Source organism: Diorhabda sublineata, chromosome 2 (genome assembly GCF_026230105.1).
Source record: "Diorhabda sublineata isolate icDioSubl1.1 chromosome 2, icDioSubl1.1, whole genome shotgun sequence".
In the NCBI taxonomy this organism is placed as follows: Eukaryota; Metazoa; Arthropoda; class Insecta; order Coleoptera; family Chrysomelidae; genus Diorhabda; species Diorhabda sublineata.
Window position 1 is genome coordinate 1,596,292 of NC_079475.1, and position 25,433 is coordinate 1,621,724.

General features: G+C 31.7%; 3 protein-coding genes across 3 annotated transcripts in view; 1 reads left to right on the forward strand and 2 right to left on the reverse strand.

Moving 5' to 3' along the window:
* LOC130452853 (coiled-coil domain-containing protein 170) overlaps window positions 1-14,200 on the reverse strand; it is a 73,136-nt gene extending 58,936 nt beyond the window's left edge. Inside the window, exon 1 of the mRNA XM_056792333.1 lies at window positions 14,120-14,200. The gene's annotated coding sequence lies outside the window, so the exon portion shown is untranslated. The remainder of the gene's footprint in view (window positions 1-14,119) is intronic.
* Window positions 1-25,433, reverse strand: part of LOC130452864 (AMMECR1-like protein) — a 336,472-nt gene that overhangs the window by 96,952 nt on the left and 214,087 nt on the right. The window lies entirely within an intron of this gene.
* On the forward strand, window positions 1,714-6,822 carry LOC130453110 (uncharacterized). Its single transcript, XM_056792712.1, has 2 exons — window positions 1,714-2,170; window positions 3,425-6,822. Exons 1-2 carry the CDS (start codon window positions 1,714-1,716, stop codon window positions 6,820-6,822), a joined length of 3,855 nt encoding a protein of 1,284 aa, XP_056648690.1.

The following is a 25,433-nucleotide window of genomic DNA, read 5'->3' on the forward strand; positions in this document are numbered from 1 at the left end:
AGTCCACTGTTTTAACTGCCTTAGGTTTTTAGTGTGTTTTTAGTGTATTGTAATGTGTTTTAAGTGTATTTTTAGCCCTTGAACAACGTTCGTTAGGTTGAGTCCACTGTTTCTTCTGTCTTTGGTTTTTAGTATGCTTTAAGTGTGTTTTTATTGTGTTTTAGTGTGTAACAGTGTGTATTCAATGTGTATTCAATGTATATTCAGTGAGTTTTTTGTGTTTTAGTGTGTTTTCAGTTTTTTTGCTTTTTCACTAGATTTTCAGAAGCAAGTCCATCAACCACAGAATTATTCAATGATACTACTTAAAGATTAATTTTAGTATCTTTGATAAAATTTACCAATAGATCCAAAGTCCGTCGGCTATTCACGCTCAAAAGTTGTGTGAGATTCAGAGATAGGGAGTAGTTTTTTTTAACAAGTAACTGCAACAAATTGTTTGTTTTATGAATGTGATTGCTGGATCCGAAAAAAATGTGATTGAGATCAGCACAAGAATTATCATCGCAAGTACAGACTGATGATTGTATAATACCTAGCCTGGCAAGATGGGCGGGATATTTCCCATGACCAGTCTTCATTCTAAGGATACTTGCTGAGTAAAATTTCGAAGTTGTGTATTTAAATATATAGTTCGGGGGTGAGGGTAAAGTGGGATAAATTTGAAAATAGGTGTTATTTGAGGATCGTGAGGCAGTATCCCAGTGTTTCTGCCAGGATACGTATATTTTATCTTTTATTGAATTGATCGCATATCTTCCTGTATATACGTTACATTTAGTACTGAATCTTTTGCTAATCGATCAGCTGTTTCATTACCACGTATTCCAATATGTCCTTTAACCCAAATGAAGGTAATACTCAAATTTAATGATACAGTTTTGATGTCACATAAAATAGGACATTTGATTCTTTCAAGATGGGTTTCTTTTATGGCACATAGTGCTGATCTAGAGTCAGATAAAATCACATCTCCAGCTTTTTTATTTGATTTCAACCAGACAAGATCCTGTAAGATAGCAAGATAGATTTTCACTTAAATTTGAAATAAGATCAATACAACACAAGCATTCCTTGATCTTGTGATTACACTCATACGATTTCATTGAAATAACTCACTATATTCAAAAATAGACGAAAATATAGTTAAAAATAGTTTTATCTGTATAAAATTAAAAAAACAACGCAACAAATATTTATACATGATGACTGTTCACGCCAGAATTAATTCAAAACTCATGAAAACTGGCAACGCTGTCCGACCAACCGACTACTGAGCGAATGGAAGAAATGAGATAATATAATAAGTTCTGTTGTTAAAGCTATGTAAAAATTTTCTTACAAATAAATGTTAATGTGAACGTGTTAATAATAACTATAATACAAAAAATGGTCCTTACGAGCGGATTATAAACAAAACCAGTGAAAATTCGCAATAAACAATATATTATTAACAACTATAACCCAAAAACAATTTACCACGTGCTGCAAGCAACTATCAACGAGTGCAAAGTGATCGACCAAACAAGTAGTCGATACAATATCACGGCGACCAGACATCAACTCAACTGGCCGACTAGTTCAATTGCAAGAATCAGGCAGTTCGACCGAAATCAGAGTGAGTTTGTTCCAAATTATTTATTTCCGAATTTTTCTTTCCATTTGCGATTTCAAAGCTTCTCTGTTTGTGCTTGAACAATTTGACAATATAAAATGGCAGAACTTGGCAAACTAATAAAGAAAAGAGGTGTAATTAAAGCTCAGTTAACTATTTTCACAAAAGCGGTAAATGAATTTGCAACTATATCTAATTTAAGCCAAACAGAAGTTACAAAATTAAAAGATAGGTTACGTGATGCCGAAAATTATCTTGACGAATTCAAATCATATCAATTAGAAATAGAGTTACAGGATGATATAAATTTAGATGAGCAATTAATCGAACGAGAGAGATTTGAAAATTCATATTATGATGCAATCGCTGTTGCTAAAAACATTTTACAAAGCTACAATAATCACGATAATGATACAAATCTTAGCGTGATTTCAGACAAAGCTTGTTGTAAAAACGAGGGTATAAAGCTTCCGGATATATCACTTCCTAAATTCAGTGGAAACTTTGAAGATTGGTTAGAATTCAGGGACACATATAAAAGCCTTATTCATGATAGTAAAAAATTAGATAATATTCAAAAATTTTATTACTTGCGAAGTGCACTAGGAGGAACAGCAGCGGCGTCCATTTCCAAAATCAAATATACGGCCGACAATTATGAAGTGGCATGGGCCACAATTTCAAAAAGATTTGACAATACTAAAAAATTAATATATGAACATATTAGAGCTATTTTTTCATTAGAAAATATACAAAAACCGACAGCTGAAAAACTACAAAATTTAGCTGACGATATTCACAAACATTTGGGATCTATTGAACAATTGGGGCAAAATATAACTAATTGGGATCCTCTACTAATTTTTTGGATTACTAATAAATTAGATACTAGCTCAAACCTTGAATGGGAAAGGGAAAATAGAGATCAGGAAGAATTGCCAAAGTTAGATAAATTCCTACAATTTTTACAAAAACGTTCCAATTTTCTTAATATGTTAGAATCAAAGAACAGTCTCAGTTTAAATAAATCAGATTCAAAATTTAGTAATGAGGAAAATAAATTCAATAAACAAAGTAGAGTAAGGTCATTGACCTCAAGTACATATACATGCTCCTATTGCAAGAAAGAGCATTCAATATATCGTTGTGCAGAGTTTCTCGGATTAACAATAACACAAAAAAAAGATTTTGTCAAAAAATCAAATCTTTGCCATAACTGTTTGCGTTCGGGTCACTCTGTCAAACAGTGTAAATTAGGGCCTTGCAAAGTGTGTAAAGCTTGGCACAATACAATTTTGCATGAAAAACTCGAGATAGCGGACAACGCGAGCTCAAGTTCCGCAGCACTAAGCAGTGGCGTAGTGGTACCAGCGGCGGGGCAGGTGCTATTATCTACCGCCTGTTTACTCATTTCAGACAATTTCAATAATTTTCACAAAGCAAGAGCGTTATTAGATTGTGGTTCTCAAACTTCCTTTATAACGGAGGATTTGCAAAAGCGTTTGAATATTGCGACACATAAAACAGATCTTTCAATTTTCGGAATTTCAAACAATATTTCAAAGGTCAGTAAAAGGTGTAAGGTTTCATTTAAATCTATACATACCAATTTTAAAGCGCATGGCAATTGTTATATTCTAAAAGAGATTACAAGTGTGATGCCGTGTTGTCGAATCAACACGCAATCTTGGGCGATTCCAGGTGATCTAAAGCTAGCTGATCCACAATTCAATATTCCCGGACCAGTAGACATGCTCATTGGCGCGGACCTATTTTGGACAATTTTAAGCAATAACAAAATTTCGTTAGGAAAAAATATGCCGCTATTAATTGATACAGTGCTAGGTTGGGTTGTATCTGGGCAAATAAGTACTAACAACGTTGAAAAGGCTTCTTGTAATTTAAGTATAAACCAGGAATTATTAAATTCAATAGCCAAATTTTGGGAAATCGAGGAAATATCTAGCACGCGACAACTTTCTCCAGATGAACAATTTCGCGAGGACAATTTCATCAAAACTACTACCAGAGACGCGAACGGACGTTTTACAGTCACTATACCTTTGAAGCAACAACCTTCTAGTTTAGGTGAGTCGAAAGCTCAAGCCGAAAAACGTTTCTATGCATTAGAACGAAAATTCAGGAGAGATCCAATGCTGCACAGCAGATATATACAATTTATGAACGAGTATAAAGAGCTAGGCCATATGACAATTTGTAACGGCAATGATTCAAGCTTCGAATATTTCATGCCGCATCACGGAGTTTTGAGAGAAGAGAGTTTGACCACAAAACTACGGGTAGTTTTCGATGCATCAGCGCCCTCTAGCAACGGTCTATCCTTCAACAATATTCAAGTCATTGGACCCGTTTTACAAGACGATTTACTATCAATAGTCTTAAGGTTTAGGAAATATAACTATGTAGTTTCGGCAGACATAGTTAAAATGTACCGGCAAATTTCAATAACGCCCGAGCAAAGGCATTTGCAAAAAATTGTATGGCGCGAAAATCCGAGTGATAACCTGGAAGTCTACCAGCTAAATACCGTTACATACGGGCAAGCCTCTGCCAGTTATCTTGCAATACGCTGTTTAGCTAAACTCGCTGAGGATATTCAAGAAATGAACCCGGAAATAGCCGAAATCATTAAGCACGACTTTTATGTAGATGACCTGTTAACAGGTGCACCTACACTTGAGCATGCGCAATACATATGTAAAGCGATAAGTGACACTCTTAAATCGGGATGTTTCGCACTCCGAAAATGGTGCTCTAACGACACCAACGCGCTCAAAAATATAAGTTCAAATGATTTAAAATCCGATATACTAGAATTTGCGCATGATGGCAAAACAAAAACATTAGGCTTGATATGGGTTTGCAATAACGACAAGCTTCAATATAAAATTCATACCAATCCTATAGGTACAAAGGTCACAAAACGCACAATTTTATCTACTATATCAAAAATATTCGACATCCTTGGTTTACTAAGCCCATGTACTATTATCGCAAAAATGATAATGCAAAAATTATGGGAAAATAAATTAGCTTGGGATGACGCTATTCCAAAGGCTATATCTGAAAATTGGGTAAGGTTGGAGAAGGAGCTTCTTATTTTGAACGATCTTGAGTTAAACAGACAAGCTATTTGCAAGAATGCTGTTGAATTACAACTGCATGGCTTCGCTGACGCTTCGGAAAAGGCTTACGGAGCCTGTGTTTATTTGAGAAGTATTGATTCCGATCAAAAGGTTCATGTATCCCTGTTATGCGCCAAAGCAAAGGTGGCACCTATAAAAACAATACCAATCCCGCGGTTGGAATTATGCGCAGCATTGCTTCTAGCCCGCCTAACAGATAAAGCTAAAACTGCTTTGAAAATTCAATTCAAATCTTTCACACTTTGGTCGGACTCAACTATAACTCTAGCTTGGGTACGCACAAGCCCGAATCTGCTAAAAACATTCACGGCCCATAGAGTGGCAGAAATTCAGTCTCTCACTAAACACGCCGATTGGAGGCACATCCCCACCCACGATAATCCAGCAGATATTGCTTCAAGGGGAATATATCCTAGTCAAATTTTAAACTCTGATTTGTGGTGGCGCGGCCCTACTTGGCTAGCTAAGGACCCAAGTTTTTGGCCCAATGACAAGCTGGAGGTGCTTCATGATTTACCTGAACTTAAATCCAGTCTTCTGACCAATGTTGCGCCCCCTACTCTGAGTTTTCCCTTTGAACGTTTTTCAAATTTCTCAAGAATGCAACGAACAATGGCATACATTTTACGATTTAAGGATAATTGTCTTCAGAGAAATCGCAGAAGAGGCGGTTCTCTTACAGTACAGGAGTTAAGTGATTCTCTAAAATGTCTCATTCGAATTTGTCAATCTCAATCGTATTCTACCGAAATTGAAACATTGAAAAATAACAAGCCTTTGAGCTCCCATAGTAATCTATTAAGTCTTAGTCCCTTTCTAGAACCCGATGGTTTGCTACGCGTAGGAGGGCGACTAAAACATTCAAATTACTCCTTTGACAAAAGGCATCCAATTTTGATCAATTCAAAGCATCATTTTTCAAAGCTACTATTTTTACAAGAACATGAACGCCTATTGCATGGCGGCCCTCAGCTGCTCTTAAGCACTATAAGAGAAAATTACTGGGTTATATCCGGTAGAAATCTTGCACGAAAGACTGTTAAGAATTGTGTGAAATGCTTCAAATTCAATGCTAAAACCATACAGCCAATTATGGCCAACTTACCGCGCGATAGAACTAATCCTTCTAGTGCATTTTCAATAGTGGGAGTTGATTACGCGGGGCCATTTATGATTAACGATAAGAAAGGTAGAGGTTGTCGTTTAAGTAAATGTTGTATTGGCGTATTTATTTGTTTATCAACTAAAGCAGTCCATTTGGAATTGATTTCTAGCCTTTCTTCAGAATCATTTATTCAGGCGCTATATCGTTTTGTCTCTAGACGAGGCAAACCATCAAAAATATTGTCCGACAATGGAACAAGCTTCGTCGGGGCACAGCGAGAGCTAAAGGATTTTCTAAAACATGGCAGCAACACTATAATCGAGAAATGTAGCTCTCAGAATATAGAGTGGAGTTTTATACCACCCTACTCTCCTCATTTCGGAGGTTTGTGGGAAGCAGCTGTCAAAAGCGTAAAGCATCATTTAAGGCGCGTTTTGACCCAAGTTCATTTATCATTTGAAGAATTTGCCACAGTTCTCGCACAAATCGAGGCGATTTTGAATTCGCGTCCTTTATGCCCACTGAGCTCTGATCCCAACGATTTTGGACCTCTTACCCCAGCTCACTTCTTGATTGGAAGACCAATAATTGCAGCACCTGATCAAGATGTCACCGACATAAAAATGAATCGACTTTCCAGATTTCAGCTCGTACAACAATTAGCACAGCACTTCTGGAACAGATGGAAATCTGAGTACATTGCGGAGCTCCAAAGACGCACCAAATGGAAGTCCAACCAAGGCCATCTAGTAGAAGATTCTCTCGTTTTAGTGAAAGGCGAGAACACTATGCCCACTCAGTGGTTATTAGGTAGAATCAGCAAGCTCCATAGAGGCCCTGACGGTATCGCTAGGGTCGCTTCTATAAGAACTCCCTCTGGAGAAATCATCAAAAGAAGCTTTCAAAAAATCTGCCCCCTTCCAGTTGACCTTTGAAAGCCATCCTTATGCTTTCAACGCGGGGAGTATGTTCACGCCAGAATTAATTCAAAACTCATGAAAACTGGCAACGCTGTCCGACCAACCGACTACTGAGCGAATGGAAGAAATGAGATAATATAATAAGTTCTGTTGTTAAAGCTATGTAAAAATTTTCTTACAAATAAATGTTAATGTGAACGTGTTAATAATAACTATAATACAATGACTGAACAAATTAATTATATATAATGTCATTTTTTTTTCTCAGACCTATTGTTCATACTAAAAAATTATAAAAGAAACTCATTTTTAAACAAGAGAGACTTAAAATCAAGAACATTTAGAAGCATAAACATAATGTAAATTACATAAAACGTATCATGGACTTATTGCTAAAACCAGTTATGTACAAAATCTATAGTTTCGAGATAATTGAGTTTAAAGTTCCTGTTTACTCAGAAAAATCTATAAATGGATTAAAAAGCTTGGAATTTGAAATATAGTTATATTTTCACTATTGTTCATATCAATATGAATAGAAAAATATTATACTATAAATACAAAAATAACAAAAACAAAGAAAAAAATGGACTTCCAGGTTTTTAACAAAATAAAAAGTGAGTAAAAATGCAAAAAAATATTTATTCATTTGTAGTCTAAATATTGTATATCAAAAGTAACGCGTTATTAATACCGTAAGATCAAATAAAAACGACCTCAAAATATGCCGGGCATGAAATAGTAGAAATCAACAATTTTTTCAAACTTTGTAAACAATATTAATATTCAATGTCAATCAATCACGTATTGGTACTATCCCCAAGCCTACCATGAGAACGTTTTTGTTTCTTGATTATGATACCAATCACTTTCATCTTCGTTCTCAATTGTAGGAACGCTATCTACTGCTTTTTTTGAAGTTGGTAAGGATTTGTACCAGCCGTGGAATTCCTCTGGAATGTCCCCTGTTTAGCACAACTGCAACAAACTATTTTTTTCTTCTGTGTTATAGAAAGTGCTTTTGAATATGAATTCTTGAGATTTATTTCCTGAAAATCCTTTGCTAAAGACTTGAATGTCCTTAAAATCTGCAAAATGTTCGTACTTATATCGTATTACTCTCGTAATAGCATTTGGAAAACTTTATAAGCACAATTTTTTTTTGTTTCTTAGGCGATTGGATCTTGTTGCTAGCTTGACAATATTCAACCAATCTGGAATAGTGTGAACAGAAACATACTTTTTTATTGTCTCTATGGCACTATCAACTTGAATCTATGTTCACTTTCTAAAATGTTCAATAGTGTTTAAATTTGTAAGCTGAACCAAATCGACCTTTATTCTGGTTACGATTTTGGCCACCACAAGTATCAGAATAAAAACAGAGTTGCTTGATTTCACTTCTAATTACTTGATATATTTTAGAAGACAACTTGCTATTTCAGAGCTTCCTCGTTTTCCTTGTAACTCTGTCCATCCATAACAAAAAGCGTCGTTGGCATGATTTAACTCATAAATTGTAAAATTATACATACAAAGCTTTATACTGTAATAAATCGAGTTAACTTTACTTGAAAGTATCTGAAAAACGAACTGCAAATCGAATATACAACACATAAATGTCTTATCTCTTTAGTATCTTTGTTTATTAGCAGCTTTAGCATTGTTGCAGTCTTCTTTTCTTCCTAGATGCTGTCTGTAGTCGCCTTCCAAGCTCTACAGCAGTTTTAAGAGAATCGTATCTAGTGCGTAGCTGACAAAGATTTTTCTTAGACTTGAAAAATGAGAGATGGTAATCATTTCAAAAAATTCTGTCTATATGTCATCTGACTTACATGTTTTCCTGTTCAAGATACAAACGTTAAGTGTCTTCTCGAGAATAGTGCGATTCAATTGCTCAATGTGGTCTTCAACCTTTTTCAGAGTTCCTGGATCTGTCTTGTTATGTGGTACTTTTTTCACCAGTCATGTCCAATAAAACCATTTCCTTTTTCTTTATAAGCTGTGTCGATCATATCACCCGAAATAAATTTTGATAAAAAAAGGCTTTGCATTCTCGAAACTTTCCGCTGTCATTAATAAAATATATTTCCTATCCCTCACTATGCCATTTGTTCGAATTCTTTTTCTTGTACACTTTCTGTGGTACCAAGATTAAACTCTTTTTGCTTTCGATAATCACTTCCCTAGAAGTTTTTGCATATTGATAATCAGCTCATAGGCTTTGGTAGTTTTGACTCGATTTTTTGTTTTTCTCGTAAATTTTTCTTCCATTATTATGGTTCACTTTTTATCCATCTCCTTTGCTTTATTCGGGTAATTGTCATTGTAATGTCATCAGGGTTGTCATCGTTTATCGCCATTTCATGTTTTTTTTTTCACCTTCTTCTTCACTAGCTTCGTCGGATTGTTCTTCGACTACAAAATCATGATCTAGAATCAAACAAACTGATTCAAAATTTTCCCACTCATCACGTAAGTCCTCATTATCATTGTTACTTGCAAGATTCTCATCTTGATATTATTGGAGGCTGCAACTTCAGATGAGGGTCCTGGCATGGTAATCAAGATTAAGGAGGTCGCTTTCTTGGTAATGAATGTCCATGGATACCACACTTGACATAGAGGAAAAATTATTTATGTGTGTGTTTTGAATTACGGAGGAATAAATAATTTCTTAGTTTCATTGTACTTTTTGGTCAAATTATATTAAAAAACATATGGCGTGTGTTTTAGACCACACGATACAACTGACAATATGAACAAATTGAACTTGTAATACAAAACCTTCAAATTCCAAATTGGAAAATTTCAGATATCATCGTGCCGAAAATGTTAATTACCGGATTATAAGCTCGTTATTGAGTTTACCGGTTTCAATTTTAATTTATTAACTTATAGAGTTATCAACATAAATAGACTAATTTTTTTCGGTAACAGAATATAACAGAGGTTAGAATTCTTAACCTAACTTTCTATTCGCTGGTATAAAACGATATTTTTGTTAAAATTACTCAATAACATTTTTCTTTTCTAAAATCATCCTAACACACTTAGCACCTCTGGAAATACACTTAGTATGTACGGAATAATTCTTTGCGTCCAATTTGTGAAAAAATCTATGTTAACACAACTGCACACTTATTGTAACGAATTTGGGTAAACTGTGAAAAAAATCATTCTCGAATAATCGCGTTAGTGACTTAAAACGATGTTTGCTGTTTAATTAGTTATCTATAATTCATTATACCAAAAAGATTGATTCATTGGATATGCAAGAACTGTTTAAAAATATTGTTTTTTGGACTTAGAGAATATGGTATGCAATGAAAACAGCATTAAACAATTTTATAGAATTACGGTTTTTTTTCAGAACATTCAAAATGAGTTTTCGTACTTAACAAAACTGGACTTAACTGCTTTTGCAGTAATTCCACGATATATTAAAAAAAAATAACGTTAAAATGTGATGAATCATAAACAGTGGCAACAAAGAATGAAAAACTGAATGAATATAATTTTTCATTGTTGTTAAAAAAGCGTTTATAAACCTTCTAGTATCCGAAGCCCAAGTATCAAGTTCATATGGCATCCACCTTCAATTTTCATATAATAATATGATACCATGAATATTATATGATGAAAATATTGACACTATGTCTAGAACTCATATTAAATTGGGAAAAAAATCAAAAGAGAATGGATAACCAATATAAACAGCTAAAAGGTAAGCAAAAAAGCGATGTTATGTTTTGCGGACACTTTTTGTATTCTATAAGATATTGCTTTGTATTCAGTCAAGTAATCGAATGAGAATGATAAATGTCACACAACTATTATTCAATCTGTACATTTAATAATATTTTTACTAATACTAACTCTTTCCTACAAAAATCACAGGAATCTCCAGTACTATTATATCTATTTACATTATTGCTTTTTCTTTGGCATATACATAATCACAAGACATATCAATTTAGACGATTTTGAAACATCAATATATGAAATATAAAGGAAGTAAAATAGTTCAATCAACAATATTAGAATGATTATCTAATCTATTATCAAAATAATCAATGATTATTATCTATACTTCTTCATATTAAATCGATATTTTTGTAGTCTCTTCTCGATCTCGCCTTTGTTTGTAATTATAAAAATGGTATGGAAAGAGGTATTGCCCATAAAGTCAAGGCTATCAAGATTTTAACCTCCGATTTCCATGACCTTAATTGATTTTACCCCCAACTAGGGGGAGAAAATTTTTGTGTGGGAATCGATAGAAGAAGACCAAAGTTTAAACCAAAATTATTCTTTGCATTTTTTTAATCAATAGTTATTGAGTTATGTGCGATTGAAAATTCAAATTTGGTTTGAACAAAACCACGTTTTTGGTCGATTTTTCATGAATAACTCAAAAACTTTTTATTTTATCAATAAACGTATGAGAAGCAAAAATTGCTTCTTAATGTGCTTTTTAATTGGTTGTAGGTATAATACAAATCGAGTTATGATTTCTTGAATGTTAAAAACATCATTCGAACGAAAATTTTTCAAAATTCAACGTCAAATAACTGAAAACCGTCAATTTTTCGAGAAAATTGCATACAATCTTTTTCAAAAACCTTAAAAATGAGGGTTAGTAGAACTCTCTAGTATAAAAACTAAGAGAATTATTTATATTTTTCAGTACAAAAAAACTCAATTTCAGTATTAGTACCCAAATTGTAATAAAAAGATAATTAACTGTCGATTTACTTTATTTACGTACTAACAATGATTTCTAGGAGTTTGAACGATTAAAAATGCATAATTTTGAAAAAATGCCCGCTTTTTTAAAATTTATTTTGTGAAGCATCATTCACAGATTTCATTCTGATAATAATGTCGTCAAACATATGTAAGCCTATATATTCATCTGGATCATAGGTACCACACAGTCAAACAAGCTACTGTCACAAAATTCCTTGGAAGTAAAGTTCTAATCAATATTCTATTTTTATTTTTATGAGGTTCGTTACAACCCATCAAAAAACCGTCCTTGGTACGGTGACGATTCTGCGCGATGGAGATTACGTGTTAAACCGTGCGGCTAGAGATTACGCGTTCCAACCGACATTGGAATCGTTTGTAAACCGTTTCTGGGACGGTCTTTTCGATACTTGGTAGATGGTTACAAGAAACGGAGATTGCTCAGAAAATATCTATGAAAGCTTCCGATAACCGTTCCAAGAACGGTCCACACTAGCAGGTTGAAACAAACCTATTATCTTCACGCTTTACTTGGTGTTTGGGTAATTACGTTTTTCAAATAAGCCACTGACATGTTATTTTTACTTGGCGGGGGTTGTGTTAACTGAGAATCTAAATTACTATTGTATTTACATCGAATTGTATCAATGTAAGCTAACCTATACTGTCTATTCATTGTAACGTATACAACTGGATTAACACAACTCGACAAATATATTAACAAATAACCGATAACATGCAAAGGGGCATGTTCCACATTATCATCGAAAATTTTCACTAAAGTTATAGGTAAATAGCATACGACAAAACAAATAAAAATAACCAAAACCATTTTCGTTATTTTCATTTCACTACGTTTATATTTGTTTCCTGAATTATGTTGCTGCATTTTCTTGTGGGATTCTCTAACTACCCAATAAATTTTAGCGTAACATATTACTATTACTGCGCAAGGTAAACAAAAAGCTATAATAAATAGTGCAGTTTTCGAACTGTGTCCGTGCTCATCTGGTTTTATCGAGCATGTTCCCAATTTGGCATCCAATCCATACTCCCCCCATTTTCCTAGTAGAGTGGGAATTAACAGTCCGTAGCTGAAGATCCAAACTATGCCTATATAGATCGCCACTTTAGTTTTTGTATAGATCGTTTGATACAAATGTGGCCAAGCTATGAGTATATATCTGAAAAATAAACGTATTTTTTCATTGAAAGATAGAGAAGTTTTATTAATAAGCTGGCTGCTGATCATGGTTTTTCGTTTATGCGTTAGTAAATGTGAATATTCAACACACAAAAGAGTAAAATGAAAATTTGTGAAAAAATAATCAACTAAAACAGCTCTGTTTTCAAAGGGCGTCTTAAGCTAAGATGTCGCCAGAAGACAGGACATTAAAATGTTCAAAAAATAATTGAAATGTGATATAAATTGGATAAAATATGGAATAAAATTTTTGTTTACATCATTTTTCGAAGATGTCAAAAAATAATATCACAATGTAAATATATATCTAAACTAATATGTAATATTATTTTTCTCTGTCACATGACATTAATTTATGACATTTTAGTTTAACTTTTTTGTCGATAGTAGCATCCCCAATAGCTCGCAATTGCAAGGAGAGGTGTTGCTAGTTTCAGGTGTGACTAGTTTCGACGTTATTACGTTCCATTCGAGTGTTATAACAAACTATATATTACAAATATATTCAAGAAAATCAGAAAAATAAAAAAGAATTAGTTATAATGGGAAATTTCCTTTTTACCATTTATGCCATTAACGCAATAATCTTTCAATACTTTTATGTAAATAAAATAACAAGAAATTTTGACGTATTTTGATTTTTTCTCCTTCGACCTTATCATATCCACGGTGATTCTCTAAATTTAGATCATAATCCAATTTTGAAGCTTATACAAGATTTTTTTCAATTACAAATAAACACGCAAAACACAGTAAGAAACAAAACTAAATATGACGAAGAGAAGAACACAGAAAAAACATAAAATCCTACAACTGTACGTCATAACCAAGTTCCTAGTTATACATTGGGGTCCCTATAAATAATACGAAGGACCACTCGGATTAGATCCTTTCTTGCTGAAGGCAGCAAAACACAAAATAATTTACGACGAAAAACCACCGCAGCTTGGATAATTCCTTTCCAATTTGCTGATATTTTTGTTTGCAAACCACTTGGTGTATTACTCAAGCTACAGCTAGTCGTTGTAAAGCAAGAATTTCTATCTGATATACTTTATATACACCAGAATGTTTCTGCGTCAAATGCAAAGATTTACATCCTTTGATTTCAATAGATAGTAGCTAATTTTTGAGTTTTATCCTATGACCAATTGTAGAAAGTATGTTTTCTAGAAATAGAGAGTGAATAAGCACGATCACTTCCCTCTCTCAAATAATAAAAGTTCAAACTTTTTCTCTGATATTGAGCTTTCTCAGTGTTTAATAGCCTTCTGATTTTTTCATCTAGCATAAATTCTTTATACGTGATTCTCAATTGAAAATATCGAAACAAATTCAAACTAAATTGAAAATTACCTGTTTATTGATATTGATCCAATGCTTAACAAAGATACACCGACGCAACCATATCTTAGCGTTGGTATCATTGTGCAAAGAATTTCTCCATGGATCCACGTACCGTGAAAGAATTGACTTGCAGAAAAAGGTAGGACTAGAAAGCAGAACATCAAGTCCGATATGCAAAGACTGAAACACAAAAGTTGATAATCAATGAATATGTTATTAGATTTGTTTCATAACAAAAAACAAAATTAATTGCAAAAGTAGACAAAATAAGAATATTATACTGATATACCAAGAGTCACAGCGATTAATTTTTTTCTTGAGTATACTAGTTAGCTGGGAAATGTGATATACAGGGTATTTCAAATAAAGGTGATTCCGTCTCTATAATAGACAAAAACCTGAAAAATATTTGGGGTTTGCTCTCGAAAACTATGAGCATTTCGACACAAACTACCGGGACAAGAAATGTGGAGCACAAATTCTGTACAAAAAAAGTTTCCTAACCTCAAAATTTTCATTATAAAATAGGTTTCAACGCTCAAAAATATTTTAGATCACGAATAACTCGAAAACTACGTAGAATTCGAACAAAAGTACCGGGACCAAAACTGTAGAGTATATAAATTGATTCCTTGTGTCTTAACCTCAAAATTTCCGTTATGAAATGGGTTTGAACGCTCAAAAATATTTTAAATCCCGAAAGCTACGTAGAATTCGAAAAGAAGTGCTGAAGCCGAAACTGTAGAGCATATATTTTTCTATAAATTGATTCCTAGGCAGTAATGCAGTGCGTACTGCTGTACGGAGGGGGAACTTGGTCATGAAAGCTCAAATGAGCAAAAAACTTGGAGGCGCTTGAGGTGTAGACCTTGGACCATTCTAGGCCATTTTGGACAATTCTAGATCATTTTGGATCATTCCAGATCGTTGCGAAACACCTTCGACAATTCTAGATCATTCTGGATAATTATAGATCATTTCGGATCATTCGAGATCGTTGCGTAACACTTTGGACAATTCTAGGTCGTTTTGGACAATTTCACATCATTTTGGATCATTCTAGATCGTTGGGAAATACCTTGAATAATTCTATGTCCTTTTGGACAATTTCAAATCATTTTAGATCATTATAGATCGTTGCAAAACACCTTGAACATTTCTAGGTCGTTTTGGACAATTTTAGATAGTTTTGGACAATTCTAGATCATTTTGGATCATTTTAAATCGTTGCGAAGCACCTTGAACAATTCTAGGTCATTTTGGACAATTTTAAATCATTCTAGATCATTCTAGATCGCTGCAAAATACCTTTAACATTTCTAGGTTGTTTTGGACAATTTCAAATCATTTTAGATCGTTGCAAAATACCAAAAGTTTGAGATTTTGGGTCGAAAAGGTTTTTTGTTTATGTAGAAGGATTAACAGATGTTAGATCCATGTGTAATGTCGATTGTAAAACACAGCAAAGGGTCGGTTATATTTTAGAGAAGATCTGATAAAATTGAAGACTATGAAAAATATTGAAGGAAAATGTAGTTAGTAATTTATCTTCCAGCACGACAACCAATCCAAGCATTCTTCGAATATTTACAAACAGTATTCAAGGAATTGGAAGAATGTACTGAAAGTAATGATTTGATTGTCACAATCAATCTTAACCCTATTGAGTTGTTTTGGGAGAAATTGGACAGGAAATTCATAAAGCAGTGCTCCACATTTGATATCTTTGGAATATCATGAAAAATGAATGGAAATAAATAGACGATGAGTTAGTCAAAGTAATTAAAAAAGGGGGTTCCATCGATGAATCGAAAATTTAACAATGTAGCAATTAGAAAAAGTAAATTCTATTCAATTTTGTTCTTTAAATTAAAAATATCAAAATCGATCGTAACGTTTTCATTTGTTATATATTACGTAAAGTACAGGGTGGGCAAAAACTTTCGACCGTTAGTATATATATATATATACTATATATATATATATATATATATATATATATATATATATATATATATATATATATATATATATATATATATATATATATATCAATGTACCTTGCGATGAATGCAGCTGCAACAGTTCGTAGTTTTGCATGTCGTACTAAAGCACTAATTGTCAATAAGTTGCCAACAACTCCAACAATCATTATAATTACAGTTAAAACTCCTGCGGCAGTCAACATCGAGCGGGAATACCTGAAAAAGAAATTAACAAATTATAATATTGGTAGTCCTAGTTCAAAATAAATGAAAGTAAGCAATAATTTAGAAATTATGCAAAAATTCAACTAGTAATAAAGTGACATATGTTCGAGCAGATGTTTTCTCTGTTAATTGTTTGTACAGTCAAAATAATGACCCCTTCAATTAACGAATATACAGAGAATATACAGAGAGATTAATTGATTTTTCTATAATTCATTTCATTGTCTTATTCTAGTCTTTAACACAATTTTTCAGTAACTCTGAAACTAAAATGTAGTTGTTTCATTGCACAAAACTATACAGTGTGAAACAGCGAATCAATTCGTTAATAAATAAATAAGGAGGTGTTTGGAAAAACGGTTAGACACGACCATTTTTTCCAAAATAATAAAAATTATACAGGTTATTTTAGATTGAGTCTAGACAAAATTCAAATATAATGTACTATATTCAACTTTAAATATTTCAGAAATATTAAGTGTTTCCAGATTTATAAAAAAAATTAATATTAAGAATTGATAATTTTTGTATTCCACAAAATCAGTATACGACACTAAAAACCTGATATGTGATACTGATTATTTATTATTAATGTCAATGTAAGAGATGTGGTTGCAGGAACTGTGGTCTTATAAACATGCTAATATGGTACAGAAATGTCTTAAAAATTACTTAGTATCTTAGGCATGACTGTTTTAACACAAAATACGTTTTTTCAAGTTATCTATGCTGAGGAGATTATTTTTGTCATGTAAAAATACGTTGAAGTCTTTTGTACTACATTGAGATCGTTGAATCTATAAAATTCTTACAGCTTTTTGCATACAATTCTTAGAAATACATTCGAGTGTCGAAGTTACATTCGACAAATAAAAATTCAAATCTTCAATTGATAATCCAGCTTGTGTCTAGTCTTACTAATTGATCGATAAAATATTTCGATGTTTTAGGATCTGGTCTCGCAAATCTAATTATTACAGCTCCGAAAAAGTATGGACTTGAATGTTCTCATGTGGTTGGTCAAGGTTACGATGGGTCTGTCGCTATGAGTGTGTATTTGCACGGTACCCAAGCAGAACTTGAAGTTTGGAAAACATGATATTTTGCCTAGATATATGCGATAAAATCCTAATATTTACACATTACTACAAATCTTAGCCAAACGAATAGGTTAACTCAAAAAACTTTTTGGTGGAGCTTTTTATGAGCTTCACTTCTTATTTTAAACTTTTTTCTCTAAAATCAATATTTTCTGAGATATTCAATAATATTGATAGCCTTAAAGGGGGCTGGGGTGCAAACGAGTTTTTCGGTGAAAATTCTTCAAGGAATTATCGATTGAGGACGAGTTTTGGTAAAAGTTTACCTTTTTATAAGTACATTTTTGTTTTTAAAATTATGATTTAAGAACGCGAATTTTAACTTAACCTAACCAAATATTTTTATGATCTGTAAAAATAATTTAAATTATGATAGTAAATTGCTTTTTTAAATTGTTTGTCTCCGAACGGAGAACGCAGTACTTTTTTTGAAAATTATATATACAAAAACAAACAATTTAAAAAAACAATTTAGTATCATAATTTTTACACAATTTCAGATTATGTTAAGTTAAAATTCGCATTACTAAATCATTTTACAAAAAATAAAAAGGTTGTAGTTATAAAAAGGTAAACGCCCCAACTAAGACAGTTTATAAGCATCAATAATGTAAATTACCACTAAAATTGTGAATATACTAATTTTCATCAAAATTTTCAAATTATTCGTTTTTACATCTCTGTTTTACGCCAATGACCTGAATTGACTTAATTTGTATATATTAACAACTGTATCATATATTTGCGAAATTTTTGTGAAATTGATTTTTTTTCATTCGAAATCATAAAACAAATTATTATAAATTGACACATTCTATTATTTACTCCATTTATTATCTGAGATAACAAACTACAAACATTAACAAAATGATGAAACTTAAGCGAAGGAATATTCGTCAATTTTGTAAACAGTTCCACCTTTATCTAGCATTTCCTTGAAATTGAGATTACAAATTTGTAGTTCGACAACATTTTTAACCATTAAACAACAATAATGGAAACGATGAATCAACAACTACTGTTCAGATTATTAATTGTTTAGTCACAAAACATGGACGGATCCCTCATTTATTCTTTTGATCAATGTGATTGAAGTGAATTAAGTATCGCTAATTTTTCGATTGATTATATAGTCTAAAAACAATTCTTTAAACCCACATTGATCACGATATGTATCAATTCAGTTGCTCAATCAAATAGGTGCAATATAGTTCCACAAGGAATTGAGCTACAAAAGTTGAGGAAATTATCCATTTACTTATTTATTTCATCTTTTCCTGTCCTGTGTCATCATTATCAATTGATATATTGTCTTTTGTCTTTATTTTCCAGTATCTGCTATTTATTAGTTTCAGGTTTTTCTTGATCTTCCTTTTCTTCTTCTTTTGCTTCTTCTTCTTATTCGCATAACTTTGTTAATCTATCTTGTTTCATCCTGGTTAAATGTACAAACCAATTTAATATTCTCTTATTTATTTCTTCTTCGATTGTTATTTGTTGTAAGTTTTCTTTCATAATTTTATTTCTTATTCTATCCATCTAAGTTTATCTTTCTATTTTTCGTAGGTAATTTATCTTTATTGTATTCACTCTACTATCCATTTTATTGTTATTAACTCACTTTTCATTTACATATGTCAGTGCTGGAACTAATTGTATTTCTTAAAAAGTAAATTTGTTAACAGTTGAATGCCAAAAAAGAATTTTTTTTATCTTAGATTGTTGAAAATTTGATAGAATTGTAGTATTGAATATTAAGAAAAAGAAATCAAGGATTTCAATAAAAAAGCATATCACTTTAGCACATCTTCTCAGCATGCTTTCAACCAAATTCTCCAATGAATGTGTGTGATTTCTGCCCAAAGTTTTGGAAGAAGATTTAAATGTATGTATGTGTGGATTTGGGGTCACATATACACTCAGTGATCACAGCTGATCTATCAATCCCATTCCATTTAAAAAGTCTAGAATATGAGATGGCTGTAATAGCCATAGATCTTAGTCTTCTATTCCATTCGTTCCCAGATGTAGTGCTCTGGAGTTCCTTGTCCCAATAATCGGTTTTGCTCCTAACCACCAACTTTTCCGGTGCTTTTTCTTGAGCTGATACCACAAAAGGGTTCTGGTCCCATAAAGGGTTTATCAGCTAAATCATTTTCCTCCGCTCCGGTGTATCCCGAATTCCATTTTATTTTTCTTGCTTAGCTCGTTCAATTTTTCCGAATGATGTTTTCTCTGCCTTGCCTTCCAGTACTATGTGGAGAGGTGGGAGATTTAGAATCACTTCTAGTGTAACTTTTGGGCAAGATTCCTTTGCACTAGTAACACATAAGCATACAGTCTTTGTACCATTGAGAGATTGTTCATCGTGGTATTCACACTAGTTGTAGTAGAAGATTTGTAAGCATCTGTATGGTTTCTAGTCGTGGATTGTAGTAAAAAATATTGTTATGGACTTATTCACTAATTATTACCTATAATTCTGTTACTTATTGTGGTTTTGTTCTGTATATTGAAATTTTATTTTATTTGTATCTTTATTTAGCTATTTTTGTCTACAAATTGGAACAATTTTTTGATAATAAAGCATTTCTCTCTCTCTCTCTCTCTCTCTCTCTTATAAATTCCATGAACGGCTTTGAAAAAATCAATTCAGGGATTCGTATTGAATATTGCACCCTGTATAATATTTATATAATATTAGTTTAGTGATTTTCAAACTATATCAATAACCAATGAAAATGACATATGAGACAACGCTCTCGTAATCGAATTTTTGATAGTAGTATACGAGGTCTAGTTAAATAACGAATCTGCGCGTCTAAAGGTCCCAAAATATCGTCCCGTGTGACAATCTATCTCAAATTTCTCATTAAATTGAAAAAACACCGACTGAGTGCTATAAATTGTTGGAAGAGACCTATGGGGATAATTCTCTATCTATCGCGCGTATTTTTGAGCGCTCTAAGCGCTTTAGTGTGGGCCGAGAGAGCACTGATGATGCCCAGCGCCCAGGTCGCCCTTTGACTGTTTCAACTCCGGAAACAGTGACCGAAATCAACCAAATTGTGCGTGCAAATAGTCGAATAAACATCCGGATGATTGCCGACGCTGTAAACTCCGATGAAGAAACGGTTTCGTATAACCAAACAAGAATTCTATTCGTTCTGTTCACCAAGTAAATAGAAAATACGAATTTACACGAAAGCTATTAAACAAACGGAAATTAATAAAGATAACTGGTATTTTGTGAGCAATGAAAAAGCAAAGTTAAAAAGATATTATCAGACATATTTAAATAAATTAAGTAGGAAAGATCCCCCTTGTGTATAAATGATTAAAAACTGATTACATAAATAAAAAGAATATTAAATTATTATCAAATGAGCTGTGTAAACCAATCAAAATTTATAGTTAATTTTACAAATCACCCTGTAAATTAATAAAGAAAAGGAGCTGACATGATATGTGAAATTAATTAATTCAATCAAACTTTTGCTAAGAAATAAAATATTTTTCACTCTCTATTTTATATAATTATAATATAATCTCTGTTTCAAATTCATTTTACCTTCGTTAATGAATGTAATTAGAAACCGTCCATTATACCAATAAGTTTGTAACCATTGCTAACCATTAAGTTATTTGATATATTCCATTTTGAACGATTTTTTATTAATATTCAATCTTGGCATATCGTTTAATACTAATAAAACTAGAATTATCTTTGTCTTTATTTTGCTGATTCAATTTTTAAAAAATAATATAGTTGGATAAAGATTATTTTCTATTAAAAAAGAATAATAACCTTTTGTTTGCTTTACTTTTGTCTATGATATAACAAAAAAAATATCATAATATAGGCCACTATATCTTAAAATGATGTAATGTCAATATTTATATTTTACTATTCGGGTTCCATTTTCAAAGTCCGAAGACACTACATGTAATGGATAAGAAATAATTCAAAGAAATTGACACCCCGTAGATCGTATCAATGTCATTATATCGATTTTTATTTCAATATGCTCACGAAACTTATTTCTACTTATTGGATGAAAAAATATTTTTCTTATGAGTAATATTGGAAATTACTAAAAATTTTACCCAGCTATTGTCATGTAAAGTGATTAACCAATACCTAAAATATGAACTCTTTTATCTAGAAAACTACACTAAAAAAAATAACGTACTAGTTTTAATTTATAAAAGTAGAAATAAATATTTGCGAAGTGCGCTTTTTTCAGTGCTTAAATTTATCAAAACCTTTTATAACTTGTAAAAACGAAATTAGAAAAAATAACAAATATATAAATGTTGTATTAAAAAACATAGTTTGTTCATAAATCTTGCTACAATTGGTCTTTAATGTTTTAAATAGTAGGTGCTAATGATACATTCACAAAATTTTGGAATGAGCCTTAGTATGAAACAAACAACAATTTGATGATCAAGTATTGCGGTTCTGGGAGTCAAACTGTTCTTTGTTTCATACTAATGCCTCAATAGCTGAATACCCATAATTATTTAACTTTGAATTTTCACGGAAATAGCATTTTCTCTTTGTTTGCCATGGAAAACTGTTATTCATTAATATTTGAGACGTTGAGTCAATAATAATCACATTTCTAAAATTTTGCTTTATAAACCTAATATTCAGAAAGTTATGTTCAATACTACTTGATACGAACCATGTAACTATCGCCCTCTATGAGAGTCAGACATAAAAACAAATTCATTGGATGCTTCCAAAACATATTCGTATAAAATTTCAAAGTAATGTTGCCAGTAGTTTCGGCAATATTGTTTAAAATGTGTATTACCCCAAATATTTTTTAGTTTTCTATATATCCTAGAGAGAAGACCACCTTTTTTTGAAATACCCTGTATAGCAGAGCTATACGGGTGTCCCACAACGAGTTAAAGCTATTTGTATATGGCAAAATATTTATAGTAAAAAAGTTTTTGGATACGATTCTACGACTTCCGGTTCTACTGGAAGTCGACTCTAACTTTGTTATTTTTAATTGAACACTCTGTATATTAATACATTTTTGTAATATACGTAAAATTTTAATAAACTTTTGTGTATAAACTTTTTTCAAAAAATGCATACTTTTTGAGATTAATTTTTTTGTAAAAAATTTGACCGCTGCAGACTCTTATAAATTATTTTTTTATGAAGATACCTTTAAATATATGAAATTGGCTTCTGTTCGGTCAGACGTATTTGAATATATGTTGAAAAATTTTTCATTATATACAGGGTGTGTATAGAAAGTGTTCAAAGTTTAACTTCATAAATATCAAATTTCTTCATTTTACAATTTTAATGCATTCAGGGTTAAAAAATGAGACAAATTCATGTATACTCTCCTATACCTGAACCTTACCTTTATCCATTTTTAAGTGCTTGTATCAACGTGTCAAAATAAAATTTAGACCATATTTGTATCTCTAAAAATTTACAGAAAACGTTTAATATCTAAATAACGGTGAGGTTTAGGTATAGCAAAGTATACATGAATTTGCATTATTTTTCATCCCTAAATGCATTAAAATTGTAAAAACCGGGTAGTTCAATTAAAAAAATTAAGAAATTTGATATTTATAAAGTTAAATTTTGAACACTTTTCATACACACCCTGTATAAAATGAAAAATTTTCAACATAGATTTAAATACATGTGACCTTACTAACAGCAACCGAACAGACACCAATTTCATATCTTTAAGGGTATCCTCATAAAAAATAATTTATAAGGGTTTGCAACGGATAAATTTTTTACAAAAAAATTAATAACTCAAAAAGTATGCATTTTTCCAAAAAAGTTTTTATACAAAAGTATACTAAAATATCACATAGATTTCTAAAATGTATTGATATACAGTGTTACATCTTTGAAAATATTTTAGTTAAAATGATCATATCCGGAAAACCAAACGTAGAAATTTTGCCCTATATACAGATAGTTTTAAATCGTCGTCGTCGTGGGACACCCCGTATAGTTCTCCAGCTGTATAGTGTGAACCCAGCTATTCATCGAAATTAAATAAAAAAAACTTTTCATTTAATTATTTGTATTATCTCCATAAACTTCCGAAAAAAACTTTATTGATGGAAAGATAATGAATTCATCTTAATAATTTATTGATTAACAATTAATATAATTACCTATTTTTATGCGTTTTATATCACAATGTTTTGAAGAATAGTGATAAAACGATAAGTGGAATGCCCCACAAAAATTAAATAACCACCTTCTCCGACACATGCACAACACATGGAAAACAAAAAGTGACTGCAGTTAAGAGTTGCAGTAAAGCCGTAGTAAAAACAACTTGTATGTGTAAAATGTTTAATCTTTAAGTATAGTCTTTAACACCAACCACCACGATAAACACCGATAAGATTATTTTAGGAATGTAGGTGTATTTACTTAAGCCAAAAAAATCTTGTGGGAATAAACGAAATAATTAATTAGTTCGCCCATGATATGAAGGGTATCGTTTACAGATGTTGATTTATTGTGAAAAAATATCACCAGTTTAATAAGATATTTTTAACCAATTTAACGAATGTTGAATGAAAATTTACTACTTGAATCTTATCTAAAAAACTATTTGTTGAAGATAATCTTGAAATAACAATAAAGGGCGTTGGGAGAAGCCTTCAATCTTTTAGTATAACTAACAACTCTCAACAACTCAACTATAACAACTCTCTAAAAGCAGTCCATATAAAAATTCGGTTTGTTTCACGTTTAATTACGTCTATAATACTACTTTTTATATATGTTTTATCATACAGGGTGCTTAATAAAGTCGAAATAACGGATTTTTCAGCTGCAGTTTTACTAAATCGCCCTGTATAAATATTTAAACATTATGGGGTAACTAAATAGCTACTAAGTTTGTTAGGGAATGATTAGGGATCATTTTTTTGGACATACACGTAATAAGGGAAGTAGTAACGACGTTTTTAATCGTTTATCCTTTGTTACATCCTAGAAAATATTTATTAAAAAAAAGCTACAACTCTTCATTGGCTTCCTAATAGAACGTGGACTTCATAGAAGTATCTGATTGTAGCTAAAACTGATGAGTACAGATTCTGTGACAACGAGAATCGAATCCAATGTCTGTAGTTCTAGAAGATTTTGTATAGAGAATAAAGTTTTGAACAAGAAACCTTCGAAAACGACTATCTTACATCGTTGAAGGTGGTATTGCTTTGATTTGATAGCCAAAAATAGACCATAAGCTATTTATCTGTTTCATCGACTTTAACTGCTTCCTTCATTTTCTATAAAGTTTATTACATCTACAGTAGAAGTGACATTTCGTTGGATTTTTCTGAATTTTTTAATGGAAACGGATGAGAAAATTATTTTTATTGAATTATATGATTTTTTCCTAAAATTATATAGAAACCTCTTGACGAGAGTTAACAATAACTATCATAAGAGAGCTTACAACAGGAATTTCTTAGTGTGCGTCATATAAATTAATATTCTGTTAATAATATCTAGTTTAGTACATATTTGAAAAATTGTTGAGTGAATTTTTTTCATATAAAATGAAACGTAACAGAAGTCGATAATATATTATCATTTTAAAACGTATTAGGAAAAACCCCATTAAAAAATTCCGTCACGTCTATGTTATCACGTATTATCTATTTAGTTTTGGGACTGTGAACATAATGTATGAATTTAAAAAAAAAACAATATTTCATCCATATATCGATGTGACTCTATCAGTGGAACAGGTGGAATTTTTTTGTGACATTTGTATTTTGAAACGATCTTTAGAAGTGGAGGGAATTGATTTCGAAGATTCAAACAGGGTATTGATTTATTATGTATAAATAATCAAAATAATTAAACCACTTTCTATCCAGTTTCCCCTCCACAACAGAATGAAATTTCATCGAGCAATGTTACCAATTTGTTTACGCAAATCAACACCGTCTACGATGTTTCAATAAATTTTATACAATTTATTTGTTTAT